Source organism: Chlorocebus sabaeus, chromosome 15 (assembly GCF_047675955.1).
Source record: "Chlorocebus sabaeus isolate Y175 chromosome 15, mChlSab1.0.hap1, whole genome shotgun sequence".
In the NCBI taxonomy this organism is placed as follows: domain Eukaryota; kingdom Metazoa; phylum Chordata; class Mammalia; order Primates; family Cercopithecidae; genus Chlorocebus; species Chlorocebus sabaeus.
This window is the reverse complement of record NC_132918.1, coordinates 33,927,343-33,944,978: the sequence shown is the minus strand read 5'-3', so window position 1 is coordinate 33,944,978 and position 17,636 is coordinate 33,927,343. Positions and strand designations below refer to the sequence as shown.

General features: G+C 34.6%; 1 protein-coding gene across 1 annotated transcript in view; it reads left to right on the top strand.

The window, feature by feature from the left end:
* Window positions 1-17,636, top strand: part of LEKR1 (leucine, glutamate and lysine rich 1) — a 240,862-nt gene that overhangs the window by 203,045 nt on the left and 20,181 nt on the right. Inside the window, exons 10-11 of the mRNA XM_008008604.3 lie at window positions 4,188-4,281; window positions 16,219-16,383. Of these exons, the coding sequence (XP_008006795.3) occupies window positions 4,188-4,281; window positions 16,219-16,383 (259 nt within the window). The remainder of the gene's footprint in view (window positions 1-4,187; window positions 4,282-16,218; window positions 16,384-17,636) is intronic.

Genomic DNA, 17,636 nt, shown 5'->3' with positions numbered 1-17,636 from the left:
CAGAGCGAGACTCTGTCTCAAATAAATAAATAAAGAGGCAACCCCCTTAACCACCCACCAACATCTACAGACCATAAGGAAGTTGATAAAGCTGTTGGTGTCTCAAGGGCAAAACCTAATAGCTTCTTCAGACGTGGCCAAGCCAGGTAATAAAAAAGAGGCACATTTCAGACAGGAAAGCTAGGAGCTATGGCAAAAATTGAACTTAGAAATTACTGTCAGTAAAAAGAATCACAGTCCAAGCAAGAAATGTTTCCGTCCTTTAGGGTAGGTTTCCTGTGGGATTTCAAAGTTGTGATGGAGTCCATTGGTGCCAGTCAGGTGACTTACACTGCACCTCCCAGTGAGAGGACAATGCTATCCACACCTGATTGCCATCAGACTTGGTCAATTGATTTGTTCTGCCATTGAAATGTGAGAGAAGTGATATATACCAGTTCCAAGTAGAAGCTCTAAGAGATTCTATGTTTTGGCTTTGCTTTGTTTTGTTTTGTTTCTTGCCACAATAACAGCATTCTCAAGTAAGAGCTGCTCACTGGGCTATATCCCAAAATGTGGAGCAAGGAAGGAGATAACACCTAATCCAAGAAAAATAAACTTTGGTATTGTAAGCCACTGAGCGTATATACATGTTAAATTTAAGATGTTTCTAAAATAAAGTAAAACAGTCAGGTGGAGAGTTGGATACATGAATCAGATACTCAGGAACAGATCTGAGCTAGAGATAAAATTTGGGAGCTGTCATCAGCTAGATTACATTAGAGGAAGATGATTCTGCAAAGGAGACAGGAATGGCCAGATGTTTGGAAGAAAACCCTGGGTAAAATTTTTAATGTATTCTCACTTTTGCTGTCCTCATTCTTTATTCCTCTTGCTTCCCTTCCATTTTTCCAGCCTAGAGACTAATGTGCAAGCATCAAGCCTGCTGGGTCTGCCTCACACGTTGATAGATCTCCTTTTTACATTTGCTGGATTTTGAGCACAGTTTGAACAGTGACTCTTCCTTCCTAATTCACCTCTATATCTACAGGGCTAGATGACACTGCCTTGTTCAGAGAGCACAGTAAACCCCACCACTCAAGAGAGAGACCGACAAGTCACCTGCACATTCCTTCACCTTGGTTTTTACCTTGAATTCTCTTTCTTCCACATGCACATTCTACTCTGTGCTCTGGCTATATCAATAATTGTTTTTCTTTATAAGTTTTGAGTAGATACATTGACGGTTTGCATAGGTATCAAATATAAAGAGCTACAATACAGTGAACATCTGTGTATCAACCACACGGTTTAGGAAAAAGAACCTTACCATTATCTTTGAAGTTTTCTTTTGCTTCTCCCCAATTCCATCTCATTTGCTCCTTCCTCAGAGAAAGCCACCAGCCTGCATTTTGTGGTTCTCAACAAATGAGGAATAGAAGGAAACTTCCTAAAACTGATAAAGAGCATCTACAAAAACCTACAGATAACATCTATTGTGTCCATGTTTCTCTATATAATTTTACCAAGCATGTTTGTATTCCTAAACAATGTTAGATTTTGCATGTATTTTATCTTCACATAAATAAAATCATTCCATATGTATCATTCTAATTTGTTCTTTGTGCTCAATATTATGTTCCTGGGATTTGTTTGTAAAGTTTCATGTAGCTGAGGATTATTCATTTCTTCATCTATATTGTATGTTAAGGTATACCACAATTTATGCTGCTTTAGCCTTATTCCATTCATTTTGATAGTAATTAATAATTTCATTATTGTTCAGTTCGAAGGATATTAAAATACCAATTGTGATGTTTATTTGACTCATGAACTATTCAAAAATACATTTTAAAAAATTTTCAAATACCTGAAGCTATTTATCTTTTGTTACGGACATTTCTTTGTTTTCATGGAATATACATTATCACAGTGCTGTTCTGTAGAAGTGTTATGTTATACTTCTACATATGTAATTTTAAAATGCTTAGTTGCCACATTAAAGACTAAAAATAAACAAGTAAAATCAATTTTAATTATTTAACCCAAACTATCCAAAATATTATTTAAATATGTAATTGTCTTAAAATGTTATCACAGGTGTTTAGATTTTTTGTACTAAATTTTCAAATTGGTATGTATTCTACATTTATAGCACATCTTAACTTGAACTGGCCACATTTTAACTGCTCAATAGTTACATGAAACTAGTGGCTACCATATTGAATAATGCAGGTTATAGTATAACCATTGTTTGAAATTAACTAAAACTTACTTTTTGTCCTAGAACTGGTCAATTCCATATGAGCTGGAAAATAATGATGTATTTATCCACTGATTGTTTACAAGGTTCTAGATGTGAATCTTAAATCTGTCTTATGAACCTTAAGTCTCCTGTATCTTTAATGAACTATTTATTTGCTTGACCCTGGATTGCTACATTACACAACTGTAGCAAAGACATTCACATAGCAGTCTAGAGTTGTGCAGTTTATACTTCCATTGGCATATGTGGTGGTCCTGGGCTGATTTGTCTATAACTGAGAAATCTGTGGTAGATTCTACCACTAAGGTATGGATTTAAGAATTTCTTTGTACAGTTATATCAAGTTTTGTTTTATATATTTTGAGGCTATTTTAATAGGCACATATAAGTTTAGAACATTCATAGTAAATTAAACTTACCATAATTATCAACTATTCATATTATCTATTTCTTCTTTAGTGAACTTTGTTGGTTGTTTAAAATATTTTGTCCATTTCATCAGAGTTGTCAAAATTAATGACATAAAGCTGTTCATAATATTTATTATAAAGCTGCTCATAATATTTCTATATTATCATCTTAATATCTGAGGGATCTATAGTAGTATGATCACTCTTATTTCTGATATTAGTAATTTCTGACTTCTCTTTTTTATTCCTGATTAGTCTACCTTGAAGTTTATTTTATTGATCTCAAAGAAACAAATTTTTGTTTTACTGATACTGTCTATTGTTTTTCTGTTTTCCATTGATTACAACTCTGATATTTTTTACTTTCTTCTGCCTATCTTGGGTCTTGGTATTAGGAAAGGACGAAATAGTTTGAGGTTACCCCAAAGAAGTAGACTATGTAGAACTTGCTACTGCATGGTTGTGGTAGAAGAGAGAGAAGGAAATGTCAGAGATGATTCAAACCTTCAGAAATGACCCTTGAAGGTTTTCAGAAGTCAGGAGGAAAGAAAAGATTGTAGGAGATGATATTTAATTTGGTTTTTGATGTATAAAATTTTTGGTGTTGATGGACCATTAGGGTGGAGATGTTGAACACGCAATTATAAATGAAAGTGACAGGTTTTTGCAGGAGGGTCAGAGCTAAAAGGAAAAGAGTGATGATGGAAAACAAAAGGATTAGGAGAATGAATGAGCAATAGAGAAGAATCACATACATAGAACATAAGAAGAATCATAATGATCATGCAAGAGGGAAGGGTCCCTGATCAATAAGCATACTTTTGCTGCTACTACTGATTTTTTATCTTAATTTCAGTGCCCCTATGAAATTCTCTCTTGAATTTCCTCCTGTCCTTACTTCCATCCAGAGGATCACAAGCTAAGCATGAAGATCTACTTACGTGGATTAAGATAATAAAGTGATCTTTATGTTTTCGAATTTCTAATATGTTTTATGCTATATTGCATCCCTGACATCACACATCTCTCTACCTAATTTGGTTTGTTCCTATCAATATTTGAGATAAGTAAAAGAAAAGAAAATTTCACAGGAACTGCTAACATGTATTGGCTTAATGGCATATCCCAACATACTTTCCTTTTTTAAAGAAACCAAATATTGTCTGGTGCTATTTTAGAATTTAGTCAAGTTTTTGAACCACAACTTGTAACATTTTATTTTATTTTTTGCACACATGAACAGCCAGAAGGCATTTTATTGTATTTGTGACTCTGCATATGTTGTTAGTATTTATTGCCAAAATAATATCTTACTACTTATTAAGCAAAAATTAAGCCTGGAAAAAATACCATATATGCAGCACTTGTAAATTGCTGTTAATAGTTAAAATGATATGTAGTAGCAGCATATATACTGCTAAAGAAAATAAACAGACTAAGTTTTGAAGTAGTATCTTCTGACCCAGGAACTACAACTTAGGAATTGTGTTAGGGGTAAGTATTGACTCATTTGTCGGGTTTATGATTTTCAGGGAATTGATGCTGATTTCACATCAGAAAAGCATCGAGCAGCTGCAGGAAACCCTTAGACAGAAGCTGCTGAGTGATGATAACTGGAAGGAGAAGGTAATGGTAGCGTGGCTTTCATCAGCATGCAACCTATTTGCTTTTTAAAAATTCTGACCATTTGTCAGAAGACTCTTCCAGATAGATTTATTTGCTTCTATGCACACTTTTGATTCCTTCTGGAATTTCCTAGACCAGACATGCTTATGGAATGTGTCTTTTCCAAAATATTAGACAACATAATGAAAAATTAACAATGATAACACATTTTGGAATCTTGTAAGATAGCTCTTGGTTCTCATGCAAAAGCATATCTTTTTGCTTTTAAATATTTTCTTATTTCCTCATCAACTGTCACAATCTACATTTGATCATATTCTTAAAACCAGGGAAATAATTCTTACAACTTCTCTTCTTCTCCTATAAGAAGATGAAAGAATGGAAAATGACTTAGAATTATTTGGTTTTGGACTTTTGACATATATACCCTGACAAAGTAAAATGAATAAGCATTTAGCTTGCTAGTATTTACAGAGAAATGTTTGCTGTTAGAGTAGAAAAAAAGCTGCATTGGTTTTGGTCTTTGGTCTTTTTTGTAGTTTTCAAAGTTTCAACAATGAATAGGTATTACTTTCATAATTTTAAATAATAAAAGTAATATTTTAAAAATTGTTAGTCCGTACCTTCTCAGATCATCCACAGCTCTAGTCATTGAGTTAAAAGCAGTCATCTTTCTGCCATAAACTTCCAGTACTCCTTGATTGATCCCTGGGCCGTATTCTACACACTGACCCAAAGCATTCCCAACTTATTCTCTTCCATGACTGGTATCTATGCCTAGCACTGGCCTTCTGCCTTAGTTTTCTTATTATGCCTTAAATTTTCCTCTAGAAATGGAGCTGGTTGCCAAAATTCAGATTGTTTGACTGAAGTCCTGACAACTTCTTGGGTTTTATCAGATTCTTCTCCTTGGGGATTGAACCCCATAACTTGTAGCCTCAGCAACAAGCAGTGGCCTCCTTCAAACTAACATCTCTACTAGGAATCCCTCACCCTACCATCCAGCATACTGAAACCCTTTAGGTATTCTTGCTGGCTCAGGACAATTTTAAATTTGTCGCTTTCATTTCCAGTCTTCAAATAGTTGGCCATACTAAGCCAACAGTAGCCCTCTAAAAATAAGTACCCCTTCCCTTCTCCATCAGGGTACACAGTCAGGATATAGTAAAAATGATCACTGTAACAATAGTACCACATGGACCAAAACAAAATTGGAGAATATGGACTAATGTTGCTATTTGTGTCTCATTCTTATTTTGTTTTATTTTGTAGCATAAGCCTTTTCTTTTCCTTCTTCTCTGAGGCCCAGCTTCTTTAATTCTTTCTTATTTTAATTAGCCTCAGGGTATTCAACTAACAGGTCTGCACTTATTCACTTTCCCTATTCTTGCCAATCTATGTGTAAAAATTGAAAAAGAAGATTATCAGCCCTATTTTGTATAATCCAAAATATTCAAATTAGAACAATGAAAGATTGTTTATCCATCCAACTGATAGAATAGTTTAACACTGTGGTTAAGATCTAGTGAGATCGTCTCTCATACCTACTCTTTAAGGGACTAGAAATTAAAGCAACCTTTTTGGAAAGCAGTTTGTCAATATGTACCTAGATATTGTAAACTTCCCATGTTTTGACTCAGAAATTTTACTAATGGAATTAATGTGGATAGAGATTCAGAGTCATTCCGCTTCTCAAACTCCTGAGCTCCTTCTCTTAGTATGATGGAGTAAACTTTCCTGCTTTTGCTTTTGTAGAAATTTCCCATCTCCATATTCATACCCCACTAGGGGTTTTCGGATACATTTCGCTGGAGAAAAAGTCTCTGTTTATGATCCCCTCTAGTACTTCTGTTCACCGTACCCTGTCTTGAGGTGCTAACAGAGTAGAACAAGTTAGTGTTAGCATCTGACATATAAAAGCATTTATGTTCTTGCTTTATGCTATTAAGTTAATTTGGTGGTAAAAATAATTCTATATAATATTCTATAAGTTCTTGCTAGGACTATGATATCTTTCTAATGAATTAATTATATTGCAGAGGTATTTTGGCATGTATAATTTTCCATAGTATAAATGGACATTTCATTTGGTTGAAAGGACATGACTTCTTGTTAATAAATGTTATAATTTAGCTAGCAGTAAATCAAGATCCAGACCGGGAAAGCAAAGGACTAATAATTATGCCTTGGCTATGTTAGCTATTGAGACTATGAATAAAAAGTTATCTAAAAGTCTTCTCATGAGAAAGGAGAATCATTAATATGACATGTCATCTCTTTCTTGGGTCACTATGCCTTTGCCAAAGAATGAAATGTTCTTTTTACAAATATATGATACACATATTAAAATAAACTTCATAGATTAAATGGTTTTAACATGCAAAAAAGTAGATAGCAATTTGTGTCTGTGCTTAATTATTTTAGAGTATGTAAAAAGCACATAATAAGATCAATAGTTACTATGTAACAAGGATGGCACATTTTTAAATAACTACATATTTACTAATTGTCATGGATTTTTATTTATTTCAAGTATTACTACTTGAAGAAAGCAAATTAATGTGCACGCTGAACCTTTAAAATTGGTTTTAAATGTACAATGTTGTTACTATTTAGTTAAAATTTTGTAATTAAAAAATCCTATAGCCACACTGCTTACATAATCAACTTACATTATTTAATCACTATCACTTTTTAGTGCAGTAAGCAAATTCTAAGCAAATATTTTCTTAGATTATCATCAAGACATCACACTTAAGAACATTTTAGAATTGCACTAATGACCTCATTTAAAATAGTACATAGAGCTTTTGAGAAACCAGTAGTTAAACAAACAAAAACCTTATTTCTTGAGAGAAGCAACTAGATTGAGAGTGAAAATGCAGGTGAGAAAAGTTTACTTCAAGAAATAGTCAATTTTCAATTTTGAAGGAAGGCAAAAAAAAAAAAATCTCAAATTAGTTTTCAAAATTGAAGAACCAAATGACCTAATAATTCCAAATGTATTTTAGTATGCTATTATTAAAATTAAACGGGATAATTTCTGACATACAAAATGTAACACAGATGTTATTTATAAAATATCAATTTTAATTTATGTGTAATAAACATAGATCAAAGGAATATTGAGGACATGCTTTAATTTTAATATTTTTTAAAATGCAGTTTTAGAAATTGAATTAATAAAATCTGAAAATTTTGGGTCAGGAGTGGCCAGCAGAGATCATCTCATAAACCACTAATCTAGATAACAAAATTTGTCTCTATTAATAATGTAATTTTCATTATTATGACATTATTATTTCCATTTTGCAAATTACAAAAAAGACTTAGAGAAGTTGAGTAATTTACTAAAGCTATAAAGACAGGAAATGAGCTGAGAATCAATTTCCATGTATCTAAATACAAAGTTCCATATTTCTGCATTTGGCCAAGATGGAGTGACAGGGACCAAATTTACCCTCCTACCTAAAACAAATAAAACAGTGAGGAAAAGATAGAAAACAATGGTTTCAAGACATTGGACATCTGGCAATGAAAGACAGTGATTCCTGGAAACAGAAGACAAACAAGGTGAGCCCTGTGATTGCTATAACTTAGTGACCTGAAAGACATTTCAGGTCATGTGCAGGGAGTTGGAATCCAGTTTGAGCCTGTCAGATTCTTTGAGTTGAGGAAACCCTGCAGAGTCCTGGGAGATCATGGTGGCTAAAGTTCACGGATAGTGTTCACAGGAGAGAGAGCTGCACAAAGGAAGAACACTGGAGATCTACAAAGAGTGCCCCCTTGCATATGTTTATGATCAAAGTGTACATGTGGGAAAAGCACACAAAGCCAGGGGCAGACCGAGTCAGAGAGAGTATTGAATACTCACACATTGCCAATGATTTGCATTTTCATCAGCCAGACTGGAAAACCTGTAATTTATAAGGCCTTGGGTAGAGTGCTCAAAAGGGTCTTGCATCACAAGTTGAGAATAATTAGGCCTAGATGTAATGCTGATTTGATTCTGCCTAATACATTTTAAAAGGCAGACCTAAAATAATCAAGCTGATTTCAAGAAACTTAACTGCATCCTAGGACAGAGCTCAAGTATATTCATAGGAATACAAAAATATCTAGCACCAAACAAGGTAAGTTAACAATGTCTGGCATATAGCGAACAATTGCCATCCATGGAAATATACAAGAAAATAGGGCTCAAAATGAAAAGAAATATCAGTAAATAAAAACTGACCCAGAATGAAAAGAAATATCAGTAAATAAAAACTAACACAGAAGTGAGAATTAGCAGAAAAAACATTAAAACAAATATGATAACTGTATTCCATATACCCAAAAGCTAAAGAAAAAATTGACCATGTTAAGTAAATGGAAGATAAAAAAGACCAGTTACTGAATTTTGAGAGACGAAAACTAGATTATCTGAAATTAAAAGTACACTGGATTAGATTGATGGCAGAATAGACATTCCAGAAGGAAACTTTAGTGAACTTGAAGATGCAGCAATAGAAAATCTTTTTAAATAAAACAAGATAGACTCCAAAACAAAAACAAACAAACAACTCAAAAAGAATATCAGTGAGCCATGAAACAGATTCAAGAGGCCCAATATATCTGTAATTGAAATTCCTGAAGGACAAGAGACAGAAGAGGGAACAAAAAAAAAAAAAAAAAAAAAGGAAGAAATAATGACTGAAAGTTTTACAGATTTAATGAAAACTAAACACCCATAGTTTTAAGAAGCTCAATAAGCCTCAGGCACAAGAAACCAAGTGCACCAAGGGAAATTATAATCCAGTTGTCCAAAACAGTAATAAAAAGAAATATTTTAAAGCAACTGGATTTTTAAAAGACATTATATAGAGAGGAAAGAAGACAGCAGATTTTTTTTTTTAATCAGAAACAACGCAAGCAAAAAAAGTAGGATTGAAAGTACTAAAAGAAGGTTAGGGGGGCAGTGAGGAAAGCTGTCAACCTAGAATTCATACCAAGTGAAAAAAATCTTTCCTTCAAAAAGCACTGAAAAAATGTATTACCAATAGACCCACACTATACAAAATGTTAAAAGAAGTCCTTTAGTCAGAAGGAAAGCTATACCAGATGGAAATATGGATCTACACAGGGGAACATAGAAAACCAGAAATGGTAACACTGTGGGTAAAGATATGGGTCTTTTTTCATTATTTAAATTTTTAAAAATATAATTGATGAGATTTATAACATAGAAGCAAAATATATCACAATAATAACACAATGGCTGAGAGGATAGAAGTGGAAATATATTATTACTGTGAGATTCTTATACAATATGTAATGATAATATCATTGGAAAGTAGACTGTATTGAGTTAAAGACATATTCTCCAAACCCTAAAATTATAGATAATAATCCAATAAAGGAGACAAAATTGAATTTTAAATACCAGTCCTAAAGAAGACAGGAAAATAAGGGAAAGAGAAAAAATATGAGATGGGCCAAATGGAAAACATAGCAAGATAGTAGATTTAAAGCTAATTATTTCAATAATCACATTAAATGGAAATGATCTAAACCAGAGATCAGCAAACTTTTTCTATAAAGGACCAGTTAGTTAATATTTTTGGTTTTGTATGACATACAGTCTCTGTCACAACCATTCAACCCTGCCATTGTAACATATAAAAGAAACCATAGACAATATGCAAATAAATGGGCATGGCTGAATTTAGTCTGTAGGCCATAGTTGGCTAAGCTCTGGTCTAAATATTCTATTAAAAAGGCAGAGATGTTTATCTTGGATAAAAAACGCAACACCTTACTATATGTTGCCTGTAAGAAATGTACTTTAGGATGTGAGGAAGATCTGACTGTGACATCTGTCACACCCTGTTGATTGCCAGGGTTGATCTGGCTGATCTGGCTGGCTAAGCAGGTATCCCCATCCTCCCTTACTGCTTTACATGTGACCTTCTTGAAGCTGCACATGTTCTGGTGGAAGAGGATGACCTTCCTTGATAGAGGAGGACCATTCTTTTGTAAAGGGTATATGAGTAGCTGTGCTCCTCCCCTGCTAGAACTTCTAAATAAGCTCTCAAGAAATGCACTTTACTATAAAGACACCATAGATTAGAAGTAAAGAATGGAAACACAAATCAAAAGAAAGCTGGAGGCCAGGCGCGGTGGCTCACGCCTGTAATCCCAGCACTTTTGGAGGCTGAGGTGGGTGGATCACGAGGTCAGGAGATCGAGACCATCCTTGCTAACACGGTGAAACCCCATCTCTACCAAAAATACAAAAAAAAAAAAAAAAAATTAGCTGGGTGTGGTGGCGGGCGCCAGTAGTCCCAGCTACTCAGGAGGCTGAGGCAGGAGAATGGCATGAACCCAGGAGGTGAAGTGAGCAGAGATGGCGCCACTGCACTCCAGCCTGGGCGACAGAGCAAGACTCCGTCTCAAAAAAAAAAAGAATCCTGGAGTAGCTATATTACTATCAGGCAAAGTAGATTTCAGAGCAAAGAAATCAGAATACTTAATATTTTGCTAGGATTAAAGAAAGATATTTAATAATGACAAAGGGGTCAGTTCACCAGGAGGACATAATAACCCTAAATGTTCATTCACCTAATAACAGAGCTTACAAATACATGAAGCAAAAACTGATAGAACTGTAAGGAGAAATAAATTCACTAATTAGGGCCTAAGATATCAATTCCTTTTCTCAATAATTGATAGAAAAATAGCCAAAGAGTAAGGATTTATACAATGGAAAATGGTATAAATTTATTAACAGATACATTGAACAATATTGTTAACAAACTTGACCTAAATGATATGTATGGAATTCTCAATTTGACAGCAGAATACACATTTTTCCCAAGTGCACATGACCTTTTACCAAAATCGACATATTTTGGCTTATAAATAAGTCTCAATAAGTTTAAAAGGATTCACGACAAGTATTTTCTCTGACCATAATGAAATAAAATTAGAAATCATTAGCAGATCTGGACAATCCTCAAATATTTTGAAACTAAATAAATACCAAGTCCATTCTCTGAGCCTACTATGCTGTATAGATGTAGGGGTGGAGGGGACAGGTTACATGAAAAAAAAACTAAACACACTGAGCTATAGAGTTCACCAGCAACACCTAAGTATACATATCCTTTTCACCTTGTAGTTGCTCTATGATCTTGGTGAAGTTACTTACTTCTCTGAGCCTATTTCTTAATCTAGACAATGGGAGTAATACTTCTATTATTATATGTTATTCTCAGAGTTGTTGTAAGAATTAAAAGAGTTAATATATAGAAAGTGTCCTATACCATACCACCCTAGCTTGTATTCATTTACTCAGTGAACATTCTCTCCTTCCATCCTAAGTTCACACAGTTCTTGACAGGATTTGACCTGCAGCCTACATATTCTGATTCCTTAGCATTCATTTTTCAACTGCAAATTCTGTTTTGAATAATCATCTGCTTTTATTATTTATTCAGTAGCTATTTCAGAAATAATCTGAAGTATTGTAATAATTTGCAATCAGTATTTTTTTTGTAAAATAGTATAATAATTTATTTTAGGAGATATATCTTTAAAAATTATATATGCATATCAAATATAAGCAAATTATTTGATTCCTACTTTGGCAACTAAAATTCCCATTGGTTTTAAAGGTATCATTGAGTAATAAATGGTCAAACATGGTGTTTGGCTCCATGTTCAATAAGAAAATGATAATAACAAAGTCAACCACAAATATCTCACTTGGAAAATAGTGAAAAGGCAGTATTTTGCATATTGGTATTAGATACAGATTTTATAAAATACTAATTATGCATTTTAACAACAAATACAAAAGAAATTTAAAAACAATGCTCTGAATGCTCTGGAGTCATCTGGAGGCCTTCACCGAGGAGATGGAGTTTGAGCTAGAAGAGGATATAGATAAATAAAAAACAAAAATAATTAAAACCTAGGATGTGTACAAAGGTAATAATTGATTTTACTTTGTGTGAATCTTAAGTTAATATTACTCCTGCTTTTTTAGAAATCATAATTTTCTCCTTATCAAAATTACTACTAGTTATTGTACAAAGTGGTTCATGCTTTATATGTATGCCATCAACAAATTCATTCATTTTGCTCAAACATCACTCCTGTCATCTAAAATATTTTAAATTATCAGCTCATATCAACATTTAAAAATAAAAACATGGCAAGTTGGCATGATGCACCTACTCAAAGGCAAATAATACACCCCTTAAGCAAATCATTGTGTTTATGGGCTCATCATTTTGTTCAAACTAATCAGATCATGAAGGAACCAGTAATCTCATTTCTCTGTGCTAACTCGTCAACACATTCAGATGGCTCTTAGCATCCCATTGCAGCTTTCCTAAATGTTTGAAATCCCATGTGAAGCTCATCATTTTTGCTTCTCCTTCTCAGACTGTGCAAATTAAAAATCAAGCTAGCAATAGTCAATCATTCTTCTCCCTTTTGTCTACAGTGCTTGTTCTTTCCCACTGTCCGTATACTTATTCCTTCCTTGTTTTGTCTCTTTACCTACGTAGTTCAAGGAATAGTTCAGGGGCAAGAAGATCTTGCTTTCTAACTCAGGTAAAACAAAACATTCAACTCATTCAAGCCATCAGCCATCACCTTTTCTTGCCTGAATACTTTGTTTCAACCTCATCAAAGGAACCCTGCTGATTTTCTAATTGACCTCATCTCCATAATAATTTTTGAAAACTTTTTTTAAAGGTTCTTCTAAAGTCCTTCTGTCATCTAATTTTTGTCTTGTTCCACCAAGTTTGCATATATTCTCACTGTCTTAATTTGAGCAATCAATCCATATTTGGAAAGATGTCGTTTTGTCCTAAAATAGCTATTGAACTCTACTAATTAACCACACAAGATTTTTAAAAATACTTGATATCTTAGCACCTCAATACACATTTTTCTTGAGCTTCTCAAAATAGCTTGTTGCTTTTTTATTAATAGTCTCAGAGCATCTTATGAATGATTAATGCTTATATTATTCACTTATTATTGATTACTATTAATAATTATTAAGAACTATGTGACTATTATTTATTAATAATAATTGAATGTTATTGATTATTGACTTTTATATTAATATTATACCTTCCAATTTTTCCAAATGTTTTACATTTGGTTTCTCTTTTCATATATACTTGACTTATCTATGCCAGTGTGGTCAAACCACAGTGATCAAATCAGAAAAGTAGTGGCAGTCAGACTGGAGGAATTCAGGACTGCCACCATATACAGTGTTTAAGTTGCAGCCTGCACCAGGCCAAGGCAACAAAGGGAGCTGGAATCTAGCCTGTACTCTGCTCATCAAGTCCTATGCCTGGCATGAGACTGTTTTCATCTAAGGAAGGGGTGCTTTGTCAGTTTACACAAAGGTGTCATATGGGCTAGTAGTGGCCCTGTAAAAGCTCATATAGAGGAGTTTTGATATATTAATGCCTTGAGAAACCACGAAGAAGGAATTTAAAAAACCTAATTTATACTTTGTAAAGAATACTGTGCTGTGTGTCGTAGCATGGGTTGGAGCGAAGGAGGAGTGAAAGTGAGGCCGGTCAGGAAGTGATGGTGGCCAGAACTAGGTGATCGGGAAGTGCTGATGAAAGTTGAGACATAGAGAAATGGATGCAAAGCATCTTTTGAAGGTAAAATGAACAGGATTTTGTGTTGGATTGGGTGGGGAGGGTAAAGGAGAGAGGTGTGAAAGATGATGTTCCAGTTACTGACTTTAGTAACTAGATGAATGGTAGAGCTGTGTCCTGAAATAAGGGGGAGAAACAGGCTATGGGAGGAGTGTAGTTACAAGATTTCTGGGTCATACAATTCGTTGGAGGCACCTGTGAATTATTTAAATGGCTACCAGGAGGCAAAGTGGATTTACGTACCTGAAATTCAAAAGAATGTCTTCTTTTTTTCTGAGTGCCCCTGAGACTTCCTTTGTCTTCAGCAGTCTGAGAGCAGCCCATCCGAGTAATTCTGTAATTCTGTAATGTTGCTAAAAGATCATCAGTAGCCTATTATCCCAAACAATCCAGAAGTTTATTTTGAAAGGGCTAAAATCCAATACTGTATAAACATAATTACTTTCCCTTAAGGCAGATGCTCAATCTTATACCCAGTACAATAAAACCAATTGACCCCACACTGAGGCTAGTCTTCCATCTAGTATTTTATTTAATGTAAAGGACTTCCTTTAACTTTCTTAGCAAAATTTGTGTCCTTGTACCCTGATTTCATTGTTCCCTTGAGAAATTTAGGTTGATCTCTTTCCTTGTCTTGGTGGCCTAAATCACACAGTCACAATCAGTTGTGAGTTTTTCTCCCGATTTACCTGGCTTTACCCTTTCTTAGAGTTTATAATCCTGGCACAGTGTAAGCCCAGAGCCAGCCTGTCACTGGGATTGCCTTCTTCAGTCTCTCTAGATGAACTCCCAGGAGTAAATTACTCCAGTACTCATAGATTTGTTCTCTTTCCTGTTTCAGTAGGCAGAGCCAAAACCAATGGTTAAAAACCACATGGAGAGAGATGTTGGCTCAACTACAGGAAAAACTGCCTAATGCTTAGTGCTGTCTGAAAATGGAAATACCTTCTGGGGAAAGAGTGAGTTATAGTTTCTGGAGGTGTGAGGAACCCAGCAGTCAGTCATTTAGTATGGAGTCAGTAGTAGAGACTGAAGGGTCAGAGTGTGGAAGTACTCTCCACTGACTATTAAATTCCTACTCATGTTAGAGCTTTACGCAGAAGCTTTGCCTCCTTTAATCCTCATAACAACCCCTAAGGGAACTAGTTATAACCCTACCAGGAAGGGTTACAGTCACAAACTTAAGATCACTCCATTAGCAAGTAGCAGAGCCAGGATTAAGAGCCAGGATTTAAACTCAACTTCATCTGCATCCAGATTTCTTGCCTATTCTTTCCACAATTCATGGAAACATGAGAGATTGAATTAGGGGATTTCTAAGGTCCCTTCTAGCATTATGATGCTATCTGAGTCAAAGTATGGATACAGATGCTCTTCACCTTTCAGTGGAGTTACATCCTGATAAACCCATCATAAATTGAAGGTATTGTAAGTCAAAAATGGGTACTCTGTAGACATGATGGAATGTGAAAACACAATATCTAAAAAATACTGGCAACACAGTACATACACTGTACAGTATCAGTTGTTTGCCCTCATGAGCACATGGCTGACTGGAAGCTGCCGCCCACTGACACTGCCTAACATCCCAAGAGAGTATCATACTGTGTATCAACGGCCCAGGAAAAGATCAGAATTCAAAATTTGAAGTATAGTCTCACTGAAAATGCATATTGCTTTCTCACCATTATAAAGTCAAAAAATCAGAAGTCAAACCATTGTAAGTTGGAGACCATCTGTACGGGCATTACTGACTCTTTTCCTTTAATCATCCTTCCCACTTTAGTCACATTAAAATGACAATCCGTGACTCCAAAACTTTCTATGACCTCCATCAAGAAAGGGCCACTTGAAAAATCAACATTTGTACTTTGTATTCCCTCTGAGTTTTAAGCAGAACTTAGTCTAAAGCCCTCAAAATCTGCTTAACAACAAAAACTTTAATTTTCTGAGTTGCTGGCAAGGACTGAGTTCACAGTATAAATGAGCAAGTAACTAAGCTTTTAGTATTTCTGAAAACTGTCATATAGTTCTAACTCCTCTACTAATTTTTCAGGTCTTAGAAGGTGGTGGAATATTTGGCACAAGGTCAGTTTTTCTGGCCCAAGTTTTAAGTCACATAATTTTTTAGAATTTTAAAAATAGTTTAATTAAAAATTTAATGTCGAACATTTTAAAACTTAGAGTTTGAAAATAAGCTTAAAGTACTTATTTTAAGGTAAAATGGTTTTACATGTGTTTTAAATGCCATTTCTAGATTGAAGCAGAACTTGCCAAGGAAAGGGCCCAACACTTGGTTGAATTTGAAGAGCAAGCTCTTCTCTTTAAGGAAGAAACAAAACTGCAACTTGATATTGAAAAAGAAAAACACCAAGATATAATCCAAAAGTATAAGAAAGAACAAGAGGAACTACAAATGAAGGTCTGTAATTATGACGTTCATCATTATTTAACAGATTTGAAACTGCAGATGTTGTATATTTCGCCTTAGAACACTACAGTATTTATGATTCCAGTAGCTTTCACTCATGGTCACTGTGTCTTGGTTTTAGCCAGGCAGGTAAGATGGTTTGGCTAATTCTCCAGAATGGATAACTGAGATAAGTTATACAAGCATGTAATCTAGCTATGTATGGATTTTTTCTACTGGAATAAACTTATTTTTTAAACATCATAAATTATATGACTAAAAATTAGTATGGCTAGATATTTCAACACCTCAAATATCCAACATCAAAAGATAATGAGGTATTTTACATAATTAAAATTTTCCCAACAACTAAAGCATATACCCTTTCATTGCAGATATTTTTCATTCTCAACATTTCTGAATGAAGAGAAATATTTTTTAAATGTAATCACATCTCCCTAAATTTCTTAAACAGTATGTTCTAAATACTAAAGGTTTTGTTAAAGTTTTCCTGTTTTTATAGGACTTGAGTGTAGAGTGTGTATGTGCATATGTGTATTAATCAAGACCTAGTGTAGAAATAACATTTTGAATACATGCATAAAGAGTCTGTGTTAATTAAGCATCAGACAAGACCTAATGGCTTCTACATTTGTGTACAGGAGGTATGGTACATCCATTTCAGTAGTCCATTGTGAACAACAGGCAGCACCAGCTACATGTGTACAACCAGTGCAATAGCACATGGTCCCACACTCAGAAAGGTCTCATGCTTTGGATGTAATGCTCTGCAGGTACTACCTTGAAGTTCTTAATAAGCTAACTGGGCATAGTGGCTCATGCCTATAATCCTAGCACTTTGAGAGGCCCAGGCAAGAGGATCACTTGAGGCCAGGCATTCAAGACCAGCCTGGACAACATAGCAAGACTGTCTCTATTAAAAAAAAAAAAAAAAAAAGATTTAATTAGCCTAGTGTGATGGTTCATACCTGTAGTATGTTCATACCGGTTAATACCCAGGCTACTTGGGAGGCTGATACATGAGGTTCACTTGAACCCAGGAGTTCAAGGCCTCTGTGAGCTATGATCACACCACTGTACTTTAGATTGGGCAACAGAGTGAGACCCCCTTCTCTAAAAGAAAGAAAATTCATAGTGATTTTTATCTTTGAACTTGAGTTTTGTAAGTGAAATCCTACTGGGGCAATGGAGCATGTGCCACAAGCTTACAGCCTTGGCTCCCCCAAGGTTCTGCCTCCCCTAGA